We start from the raw sequence: 12,512 nt of genomic DNA on the forward strand, positions 1-12,512 counted from the left end.
ATCCCCGGGTATTTGGGCTCCTGAAGCCCGTGAACAGAGGAGCGGAGGCAGAGAAGACGGACGAAGTGAGGAAGGAGAACGGGAAATTTGGTTATAAAGCAACGTGAAACAGCGCAAGCCCTTCCGTTTACCGTTTTTTGTTTCCACGGTCTCTAAGGACCCGCGCCGGCATCGCATAGCCCTCTGGGAAATGCAGGTGACGTTGCCTTAAGGGCTATGGGAAATGAAGTCATTGATTAACGGCCACTACTTTGAGCGCCTCCCGCAAGCTAGATTTGCTGAGCAAAGAGGATAAAACCCTTTCTTCTTGTCCACTCAAACACAAATTTTACCTCCCTAATGTTTACGGAATCTGTGCCTTTCTCTTCATGCCAACCTTCAGTAGTGTACTTCAGACACTGCATTTCCCGGTCAACTTGCTCCCAGTCTTGTTCCCCTTAAGCCTGTTATCTCCGCTTCCACCGAAGTAATTGTCCCTGCTGTGCTTCAGACTCTCCAGTAGCTAATAGAATCAAGTCCATGTTCCTTGGCTGGCATGTATATTTGACCTAACCGACTGTCTCCCGCTAGTCTCTATACATAAGAACCATACTCTAAGTCATCATTTTTTAGCCAGTGTGCCATAAGAATTTTTTAAAACGTGCAATAACTGTTTAGTCAGGGGCACTGACCTCTTTTCCCTTAGATTGTCAAATAAAAAAATGACAACAGCCAGCACACAATAGTCGTCCAGTGTGAATGAAGCAAAATTATACCTATTTTTGCTGTCAGATAGGCAAAAAATATGTATTTTTGGTGTGCTGCAGAATTTTAGTAATTAGTGTATGTGTGCCAACGGATGAAAAAGGTTGCAAGTCACTGCTCTGGAGGTTCTTCATCTCATGTGATTAAGGTTTTAAAGCTATTGTAACTTTTTTTTTTTTTTTTTTTAAGCAGAGCACAACTACCTGCTTTTAACAGTTGCACCCAAACAAGGGTGATAAATTCCAAGTGTAGTTAGATTTGCAAGGTATTCCTGAAAAGCACTTGAAATAGGCTTTTTATAAGTAGAAACCAAGTCCCTCATACTCTGATAAAATCAGAATTTTATTCCTTTGAACAAAATATTTTATTACATGATATGGTTAACTTATACTTAGGTGTTTTCTAGGCCTTTGTAAAGTCACACAAAGGATTTAAAGAGGATGGGTCTTGTATAAAGTATTTATTAGAAAACTCCAGTAAGACTATAAATGTAAAATAGATGAGTGATGTTTATTTTACACAATATTTTGAATGTCTAAGGTCTATAATTATGCCTGATCCAAAGAGCAGTAAGTGTGGAGTGGATCTGTATTGAGACTTTAGAGAAGGGAGGCATACTTTTTTTTTTTTTTTTACCAACTGTTTGTTGTTTCTTATCGCATATGGCTTGGATAGTAAAGAGTGGGGCTCTCTCAACTTCCTTTTTGATGTTTTGCTGTTTTGATATAAAAGAACCCCACTGCTTCTGCTTGCTGTAGTCTGCCTAGTCTATGGGATGGGGTGGGTAGGGGGGAAGGGGTGGAGGAGAAGGGGTATGTGGTGGGACTTAACAGAGCCTAGTGCCTCTGGAAGTCTGGTGGTGACCACTCAGGATAGGCCCTCCCCCTCCACCCCTACTGTGTTGGCTTTGCCAGACTAGTCACCAGGCTGCTTCTTTGTGGGTTCCTGAGCCAGGTCACAGGTGATGATGATGCCGGAGGCCTGGGGGGATTCTGAGTGCTCTGGGGACCCCAACACTGTGGCCATGAACCAGAGAGAGGAGGCATACTTTTAAAGGCTATCAAAAGCCTAAGCAGGAATGAACTGTAGAGTGCAGAAAGATAGATGAGGTGTTGTTCACTTCAAAGCACTAAAAACTTCCCTTTTGAAGTGGGAATACTTGGAAGACACACAATTTCCATTGGCTTTTAACTTCAGTAGGAAGAATGGCCTGTATCATAAATGTAGAAAATTATTTAACTGATAAAGCAGCTAGGAAGTAACATCAAAAATATGTTATCTATTCTTAATACTCAAAAGCAGAATTTCCTCCCTCCTCATTTAATTTCTTTGGTTTTGGTTTTTAAAATGTAAAATAATTTCTTGCCAAGGAGAGAGTACATTTGTTGAGAAAGTATCAGCCAAGGCCAGGATATTCATATAATTCTCAACAATCAGGTAGGGGAGGCTGCAGTCAAGACTGAGGAGAGCCATAGTTCAGAGTAATTTTCTTAAGTGGTACAAATGCAGTTACCTTTTCAGTGGGTCAGGAGTACTGCTTTTGTATTAACTCGTATATATGCCCTCAGTTACTACAAAGCTCTACTCTGTTTTAGCAAGTTAGCCTACTGACTGACATAATCTTCTGGTGTTTCACAAAAGGTATAGTGATCTCCAAGAGCTTTCCTGAACAATTTTGAGATATGGGCATTCAAGTTACCATGTAAGTAAGTCAAGATTGTCTTTATATCAGATAGAGCTCCAGAATACTACTTGGTCATTTGATTGGTCTACGAAAAATGACACTAGTTCTATTGGCAAAATCTTGCAAACCACTTTCAACTTCAAAAATGGTTATTTGCCCTGTTGTTGTTGCTGTGGTTGTGTTGCTTAACTAGGTTTAGTCTCAGAGGATGACACTCTTAGCTATACCCACTTGGTGTCTCTGCCCAGTTACCACAGACAATGGAGAGGTCAGGGGTCCAGTTCTGTTCCTAAACTGCTGGATCATCTTGGACTAGTTATTTGTCATCTTCTTCCCCCAAACCTGCTGCTCCTTTTCCATTAATACCTCAGTGAATGGCACCTGTGTTAGGCTGACTAAAGCACCCCCACCCCCCAAATACTTGGTCTTAATACCTGGAACCTGTAAATGTTACTTTTCTTGGAAAAAGCATCTTTGCAGATGTGATTAGGATCTTTAGATGGAGAGATTATCCTGGATTATTTGAGTGGGCCCTAACTGCAATTGTAAGTGTCCTTATAAGGTAGTGAAAGGGAAATTTCAGTCAGATACACAGAGGAGATGGCAATGTGAAGAGGGAAGAGAGATTAGAAGATTCTGGCCTTGAAAATTGTAGTGATACTGCCACAAGAAGTGACAGCAGCCACTTCTATACTTGTCCTTTAAATCCAGCCCTCATGCTGCCATCAGTTTCTCTAAAACAGAGATCTGACCACATGAACATCTTTCAATGGCCTCTTAAAGCCTGTAAGATAAAACCCTAACTCCTGAGAGGCCCATCACCATATGCCCCTGTCTTCTGCTTCCACTCCTGTCCCCTGCACACTCACACCCACTCACCTGCACTCCCTCACCCATACACTCAATGCTCTGCACATTCACTTGAGTCAAGCTGAACTACTGAATTTCCCATATGACTATGCTATTTTATGCATCTAGGGTTTTCAAGTGCATTGTCACATCTGTGGTACAAAGAAAGAAATCTTATCTCCACCATATGTTAACACATGCATGGTAAAAATCAATTGTTCAGTTAGAAAATAGTTCTGTGAAATTATCAAAACTAGGATGCCAAGGCCAGAAATCTTATTTTATCTTTCCTTTGAAAGGATTGATGGTTGAAACCACCTCCCTAAAATTCCACATTTCATATGTATATTTCAAATAAATCATGCTTTTCGATACCATTTAAAATGTCCACTGATATAAATACATTTAAACTAAAGTTATTTAAAATACCTAATATAAAATGCCAAAATCAATGGCTATGTGAAATATTATTCAGCTGTAAAAAAACAAGGCAGCTCTCTATTTATACAAATCCCCAAAAGTGAAAAAAGTGCAGAAAAGTGTGACTTATTTGCCTCTGTGTCCATTAATAAAACACATTTGTAAATGCACAGATTACCTCTAACAGAATATGGAGGGTAAGGGTGGGGACTTTGTAGTGGGGTGGGGTGGACAGAGCTGAGGGACAGGGAAGACAGGGAGAATTGAATGCCCTCATGTAACTTGTGCATGTGTGGCCTATTAAAATTGAAAACATTTTTTCTCAATTCAAAGACTTATAAGGGTTGTACTCTGGCCATTAACATCAATGAAAGCTGCTGGGTTAATTTTTCTATTGAGCTCTGGGATAATCATTAAAAAAACTGATAAAAATAATTTATCTTTCTGAGCTTGTTTTCTAAAAAGATCAATTATTATGACAACAGCTATTATGTAAAGATTATTTGCTCCAGTTTGTATTAACATTATTTTATGTTTTTTGCATGTGCCCCAGCTGAGAGTTGGTTGGACAACAGAAGGAAATTAACCTGGGCTTAGAATGTGTTCATGGATAACCCAGGCAGTTCACTAAGAGTTGACTGTAGTCCAATCTAAATTTACCAGGGGGTTGTCATTATCTGCAAATGCTATATAGCTACATTTCAGCCTTCCTTCCTGCAAAAGTGAAATGCAACCAACCATATTTACTCACCTCAAGCACCTCTTCTTTTCTCCCACTCACAGTTGAGAAGACCTACATCTAATTTTTAAACTACTTAATGTATTTTCAGGTTAGCTATGTTAAAAAATTACAAATATAAAAGCTATGAATGAACAATAATTCTTAAGATTACTATTAAACAAATTTGCTTGTACAAAAAGCTGTAAACTCACCATATTTAGTTATTTTGAGCATTAATCTTTTGAGCATTTTCAAAAACTAGGTGTTATTACAACATTATACTACTTTTATTTTTTAGAGAGAGGGGAAGGGAGAAAGAGGAAAATAAAGATTGATGTGAGAAACACTGATCAGTTGCCTCGCATATGTGCCCTGACTGGGGATCAAATCCACAACCTAGGCATTTGCCCTGACGAGAAATTAAACCGCCAATTCTTCACTTTGCAGGACAATGCGCAACTGAGCCACACTGGTCAGGGCTATATTGCTTTTTAAGTATTACATGAAATAATATTTAAGAATTAAATTCCCCTGAGGTCATAAAGTACTTTTTAGAAGATATATATGTATTCTACTGTCCACTTTGTATGGTGTCCAGATAGCAAGGATATCTAAATAAAAGTGAAATATTGGAGAAATTAAATGCTAATGTTCTTCAAAAACATCCTAGGTGAACTGTACACCAATGTTCCTAGCAAATTACAATAGTCAAAAGGTGGAAACACCCCAAGTGTCTATTAACAAATGAATAAACAAAATATGATATGTATACACAATGGAATATGATTCAACCTTAAAAAGGAAAATTCTGGCACCTGCTACAGCATGGAAGAACCTTGAGGACATTATGCTAAGTGAAGTAAGCCAGTAACAAAAAGAAAAATATTTTATGATTCCACTCATATGAGGTGCCTAGAATAGTCAAATTCATAGAGATGGAGAATAGAATTGTGGATGCCAGGGGCTGGGGGGAGTGGGGAATGAAGTTATGCAGGGTTTCAGTTTGCAATGGTGAAAAAGTTGTAGGGATGGGTGGTGGTGATGGCTGCACAACAATAACGTGAATGTGCTTAATGCCACAGAATGTACACTTAAAATGGCTAAAATGGGAAATGTTATGTTATATATATGTGACATTAAAAAAGGATAACTACTGTTAAAATTTCATAAATATCCTGAGTGATTAGGTAAAACTTGTAGGTTTATAATGAAAATATCATTGCATTTCCTACTACTGTAATGGGGATAATATTTTGAAAATATTCACCTGCCATATTCTTAACACCCCCACCCCCTAAATCATGTTTTTCTCCCAGTAAGCTGAGCATGGGGAAATGCACTGCACAGGCCAGCTATGGCAAGGGGCAAAGTGATCCTGCCATACAGATACAAAGAAACCTGGGATGGATGGAGGACGCAGATGGCTCTCAGAGATGTGCAAGGCCAGCCTCAGCTAGGAATAGACCAACTCAGCCTGGGTACTCCTGGTTCCAGGGGCAGAGCCCAAGCCAAAAGCCATGCCAGTCTTGCACTTGGTGGGAGATGGCCAGTAGGGTGGCCACTGACATCTTGACAGAGGTCAGGGAGGGAACCAGAGGACCTGCCCTTGGAACAGCTGCCCCACCCAGCAAGGGCACAAACACTGTCCACACACTCTGAAACCATGTTATGGAGGATGTAGAGGAAGTGGATTATAATCTTGAATTAATTAAATATTTATTAGAGATTGAACGAATCTGAAAATCTTTATATTATAAGAGATGGAGATACAATGGATTCTCATTATTCATGGTCATTATGGTCTACAAAGCCACCACAAACACTGTATTAGTAAATACCAAAGCACTGCTCCTGGGGAAATACAGGGTTGGGTTCAGACAGAGAACAGATGGAATGACTCAACTCCTTGGGTGACTGGTACCTTTGGGCAGATAAAGAATATTTCTTCTAGAGCCACAGGAAGAAGAAAATATCAGTAGCTAGGTAAGATTTCAGATCAGCATTGGGGAAGAAGTTGACCTCACTTGGGATGTGGAAGAGTCCAAATGAAGGCCAGTTAGGTAATAATTGACATCTCCTCCCGGTCTCTGCTCTCAGACACTGAGTTGATTATGCTTTTTAAATACTTTATGAATTCCATCCGGATTTCTTCAGGGTCATCCTCAAGATTTGAGTGCACCAGCTTCAGCTTGTTCAAGGGTGATGCTTAAAAAAAGGAAAATAAGGTAATTAGGCATGAATTATTTTTTTTTATTTTTAAATTATTTATTTGTTTATTTATTTTTAGAGAGAGGGGAAAGGAGAAAGAGAGGGAGAGAAACATCACTGTGTGGTTTCCTCTTACTTGCGCCCCCAACTGGGGACCTGACGTGCAACCTAGTCATGTGCCCTGACTGGGAATTGAACCAGCGACATTTGGCTCGCAGGCCAATGCTCAATCCACTGAGCCACAGTAGCCAGGGCTAGGCATGAATTCTTTTAAAAAATAATTAATTTGTTTGTTTGTTTATTTATTTTTAGAGAGAGGGGAAAGGAGAAAGAGAGAGAGAGAAACATCACTGTGTGGTTGCCTCTCACTTGCGCCCCCAACTGGGGACCTGATGTGCAACCTAGTTATGTGCCCTAACTGGGAATCGAACCGGCAACACTTGTTTGCAGGCCGACGCTCAATCCATTGAGCCACACCAGCCAGGGTTTAGGCATGAATTTTTACTGAGGGCCATTTCCAGTTCCAAATGGCCTGAACCTTACAGAAGTCAATTTGCTTAACGTTCTAAAGTTCAAAAGTAAGTTGTATCTTGCTTGACATGATTTAACACAGGAAGGTTTCACCACATTGCCACCTGACAATAGGATGACAACTCTATAAGCCACTGCCAGGTCCTCTTTGTTCTTATACCAGAAAGGAAGAGATTGATGAATATTGTGAGTCATTTTCTATGATCACATTGTCGCATCTGTAATGGTATGTGTTACATGCAAATTCAAGTTTTTCTTGAGAAAAGGTCAGTTAGGAAAGAGTGACCCTAATACTACTGATGAGTGGCTAAAACCAGGTGTTTTCCCTTCTTGGTATCTACCTGCTTTTAAAGTGTCTATATACTGGGCAGGATGGTATGACAGATCTTCCAATATCACAATTCTGATTTACATAGTGAGAAAAACAAATACCTAGGACACACTAGGTGCTCACTAACTGCACACAGATGCTGCTTTCAAAGATATAGCCATGGCTGGGTAGCTCAGTTGGTTAGAGCATCGTCCTGCTATGCCAACCAAGGTTGAGGGTTCGATGTCCAGTCAGGGCACATACAAGAAAATGAATGCATAAAGAAGTGGAACAACAAATTGATTTTTTTTCTCTCTCCCTTCTTCTTTCTCTCTCTAGAATCAGTTAAGAAAAAACTAACACACACACACACAAAGACACAGAGCGATATATAAATGCCCAGAACACTGAAAATAAAAGCAGAAAGGAGAACTGCAGTCTCCTTACACAAAGACAGGTTTCCTTTATCACTTCCAGAGCCTGGTTTGTGGTGTGCAATTAACAGACACTGTGTATCCTGTAAGAACTGCTGTTGAACAAAGCAGGAATACCACATCTCAATTTCCTTCAGGTGGCTTGGGATGTCAGCATTGAAGACAATCACCACTCCGTGAGAGTCCTTCATCAGGGCTGGCCAGCAAGACTCGAATCTGCAAGGTAGCGAAGAATTCACAGTGAATGTTCTGGTTTGTAACAGTGGACTTTAAAAATAATATCTTGCTATTGATAATTGATAGATGACTTCTTATTGTATTGAAATCCAATCACTAAAGTTTCAAGAGCAATGCATATCACCAAACAACTGACCAAGCCCCTAATACATGGTAAGAAGTGTGCTAGGCCAAAGTGCCTGGATAGCAGCTGATTTTTGAATCATTTGATGAAGCAAACCCTCTTAAAGGAGACAGACGTACTTTGGATCGCCGCCACAATCCCATAGCTCAAATTCGCACCCTGTGCCTTTGTTGTTTCTGGCAACGTGTGGGTTCTCAAATTCCAGGATCCTATAAACAGAAACAGCAGCAACACCTCTTCTTTGGAAATATACTTTTGGAGTGCCATCAGCACCCAAAGTAGATGGTGGGTGATAGACAGGGACCCTCTGGGATACAGATTCATCAGGGCTCACCTCACTCCTTGGGTTGGGCTGTATTCAGTGATGTCAGAGGATTCTGTCAGGAAGTTGGCCAAAACAGTTTTTCCACTCTGTGAAAATGAAGATAATAAAATATCTTTTCTGAAGAGCTGGAAAGTAAACCATAAATGAACCCTCCAGTAGCTGGTTTGGAACCAGCTACCACGAAGTGCAGGCCATAGCCACCCCAGCATCACCAGGGTTGGGTGGACCTCGCTGACTTGCTCTAGGGCTCAGGGAGCAGGGGATTCCAGCACTGGCTCTGCCACTGGGTGACTTTCTCTATGTGGATTCCCCCGCTGGCTCTCAGTTAACCCATCTAAGAACAGAAAAAAAATAATGTGAGCTTTTTCTCACTTGCTCCTCTCCACATCTTCAAGAAAAACCAGTCTGTCACAGCTCATTATGAAGCCACTGAGGTCGAGAAAGGGCAAGGGAGTGCCTCACGGTCAAAGAGAAGTTCAAAGTCAGATCTGGGTCCCGGGTCTGGGGACTCCTGGCTGGCTATGCCACACTCTCATGTATGGCTGTTTCTCCCTCTAGATAATACGCATTCTTATCTTTTTAAAAACATGAACAAACAACTCTCTTGGTCCCTCCACCCAAAGCATTCATCTGTCTGTCCATCCCATACCCTCCTCAAAGGTAACACGGTGATGTTTTTCAGATTTTTCTATACATTTGCGTCATGTCATTTAATAAACATCATATATGGCTGAATGTAAAATTTTTTTCTCCTCCCAAATTATTTCTCAGAAGAAGGGGGATCTCTTATATTTGAATCATTATTTAAAACAAACAAACAAAAAACTCTTACTCTGGCTGGTGTGGCTCAGTGGACTGAGCACTGGCCTGCAAACCAAAGGGTCACTGGTTCGATTCCCAGTCAGGGCACATGCTTGGGTTGCAGGCCAGGTCCCCAGTTGGGGGGCGTGCAAAAGGCAACCACACATTGATGTTTCTCTCCCTCTCTTTCTCCCTCCCTTCCTCTCTCTCTAAGAATAAATAAATAAAGTCTTTTAAAAAATTTCTCAAATTATGCTTTGTACTTCAGTTACTTTATTTTGAACAACTGCTTGGCTAGAATGACCTCAATAAATGGCAGTGTGGGAGGCTTGTGGAGGTCACTGGCTAGAACCAGGAAAAAACAAAACAAAACAAAGAAATAAATAAAAGGGAGGTGAGGGGCTTAACATTGTTTTAATAATTTTCTCTGAGGATATGGTCTCACAAATTATCACTTAACAATAACACAGTAAGTGGTTATGTTATAGATCATAAATATTTATCTACAGGATGAGTGAATAAAGCAAATGGCCTGAGGTTATAGAAACAGTTCTTTGAGCTGGAATACATTTCCAGGAACAGGTTCATAGAGAGATTCAGAAAGTGCTGTATTCTAAACTACTTAGGTGGTGTGCTTTGTTACGTGACTCAAAAAGTGGCTCTAGTCATAAAGATGACTTGGGTGTCAAAGGTGAAGGTGAGGGGCTTGAATAAAATTGTCATGAATGCAACGACGGAATAAAACAGCCTTTCCAAATTAACATAAGCTTAATGTACTTTTAAATGTGTATATAGCTATAATGATACATAAAACATTATAAAACTCTATTTGTATATTTCATCTATACCCTTAAAGTTTATATATACTAGTTAGCTAAAACAAGTTTTTTTAAGGTGATGGTTTCTTATGGGAAAATGAAGAAATTGCCTGTTAGGCCCATAAGGTATTTTTAAGTGTCCACCTTGTGCCAGGTGCTGTTTAATAAATTAGAAAGAGATGAAGTACTGATAGTACTAGGATAAAAATAAAGCAGGGTGATGTGATAAATCTTTGAATTGGGTGGTCAGGAAAAGCCTAGATAAATTTAAATTGAGGTTTAAATGACCATGAGTCAACTGAGGCTTCCAAGCAGGGGGAATAGCTATTTCAAAGGCACCAGGGCAAGAATGGGCACAGCATGTTGAAGGAATAGAAAGTTAAGTTTGAAGAATAGTGAGGGAGAGATAAATGCATATGCACAAATATATTTTGTTGTTGAAGCTAGGTGGTGGGTACTAGGAGTTCATAGTTCTTTCTCCCTTGTATATATTTGAGAATTTCCATTAAAATGATATGTATGCTTGTTTTGCTTTTCATAATTTTCTGCATGTTATTACTTGTCTATTTCATTCCATGTCAATACAGACTTGCCATATTTTGTTTAACTGCTGCACAGTGATCCAGAGTAAGAATGTACCTTAGTTTATTTAGACATTCTCTTATTGATGGCATCTAGCATGTTTCCAATTGTTCAATATTATGCATGATTAATGGGGAACATTGACAACTATTCAGCTACTTTAGATTCTGAGAAATGTGAGTGCAGCACTAAAAGTTAAGCACACTTTAAATTTTAATTTGAGCACCAAAAAAAGCTATCATTTTATAGCCCCATCAACAGAATCCTCAAATTCTCATTTCCCTACAAGCATTTAAACACTGGGTGTTATCAATCTTCTAAATTTTTCTCATCCAATGTGATGGGTAAATGTCATCTTTTTGTTTTTAAATTGTGTTCCTGTGACTGTGAAGCTGGGCATCTTCTCACACTGATTGATCAGTTTTATTTCTTTTGTGCAGAGCCTTAGCTCAATTTTCTATCGAGTTCTCTTCTTTACCAATTTTTAAACTTTCCTTGTGATCTGGCTATTAATCCTTTCTTTGTAATATATTTTGCAAGTACTTTCCCCAGGCTTTAACTTCACTGTTATTTCTTTTAAGGCTTCTTAATTTTCGTGTTGTGCTTAAGAACTCCCCAATTTTAAGATTAAAAACGTATCTTTCCATATATTCATCTACTATAGTAGTTCTCAAAGTGTGGTGTTTTCTGGATGAACAGCACCAGCAAAATGCAAATTCCCATTCATTTACTACTACCAACTTTTTTTTTTTACACGTTTAGTTTTAGTCCATCTGAATTTTATTTTCGTGTACGGTGTTACGTACACATGTAGCTTTAATTCCCACCACCACCATCACACATACGTTCATAGCTAACTGTTCCAAGACCAGGTTATATAGTTCAGTCTTTCCTCCTGATTTTTCTGTCCCACAGACATATTCGTTAGGGACAACCTCGAATGCAGAGTGAGATCTAGGTTCTCGTACAGAACGCCACTCACTAGCTCGGGCCTTCAGGCCTCAATGAAACAGGGTCCATGTCCGGAGGCGCAGAGTTCCCGCTGAGGCCGGCGGCGCACCGTGGTTGGGCGGTGGGGCTGGGTTCCCATCTCCTGGGGGGCTCCCAGCGCATGGCACGGCGCCGGGACCACCCGCCACCGCTCGCTGCGCCCAAAGCCGCACCCGGCCCAGGCCTCACCTCGCAGGGCCCCACGAAGAGAATCTTGGCCTTCAGCATCCCGGTCCGCTGAGCACAGGCCCACCGGAGCCCACACCAGCGCTGCCTGAGACCGCACTGTTGTCGGGGAGGAGCGGAAATCGCCGCGCGGATTGGCTGCCGTTATTTCCAGGGAAACGGGGAGCGGCCCGCGGGGGCCGACGGGAGCGAGCGGGTTCCGGGCGCGGGGGGCGGTGTGCTTGAAAGCTCTGGGGTGGGCACGGCGACAGGGGCAGATGGCGTGAGCCTCAAGCTGGAGGTTGGCGTGCAAGGCACGGGAGAGGGTAGGAGGGAAGCAAAAACCTGACCTGGATTCAGACTTTCTCCTGAGCGGGGATAAACGTAAAGCTCACGAGTCTGTCCTCTTTGTCCGAAGGGTGTGGATTGCGGGTCCTTTTAAAAAAGATTTTATTTATTTTTAGAGAGATGGGAAGGGAGGGAGAAAGAGGGAGAGATGGGCACCTGGCCCTTAAGCTAACTGGAATAGAACCCGGCGGAATCCAACCGGCTCGTTCTCAGGTAGCAGG

The 12,512-nt window shown here is 41.0% G+C and overlaps 1 protein-coding gene across 1 annotated transcript; it reads right to left on the minus strand.

The window, feature by feature from the left end:
- Positions 1 to 6,117: 6,117 nt before the first annotated feature.
- Positions 6,118 to 12,144, minus strand: IFT22 (intraflagellar transport 22). The gene is made up of 5 exons (XM_090279101.1): positions 11,968 to 12,144; positions 8,597 to 8,673; positions 8,382 to 8,471; positions 7,915 to 8,117; positions 6,118 to 6,623 (listed from the first exon to the last, which is right to left on the minus strand). Exons 1-5 carry the CDS (start codon positions 12,004 to 12,006, stop codon positions 6,475 to 6,477), a joined length of 558 nt encoding a protein of 185 aa, XP_090135227.1. The 5' UTR covers positions 12,007 to 12,144; the 3' UTR covers positions 6,118 to 6,474.
- Between the last annotated feature and the right edge of the window lie 368 nt (positions 12,145 to 12,512).

The sequence above is a fragment of the Furipterus horrens genome, unplaced genomic scaffold (genome assembly GCF_987537825.1).
Source record: "Furipterus horrens unplaced genomic scaffold, mFurHor1.1.pri manual_scaffold_5, whole genome shotgun sequence".
NCBI classification, from domain to species: domain Eukaryota; kingdom Metazoa; phylum Chordata; class Mammalia; order Chiroptera; family Furipteridae; genus Furipterus; species Furipterus horrens.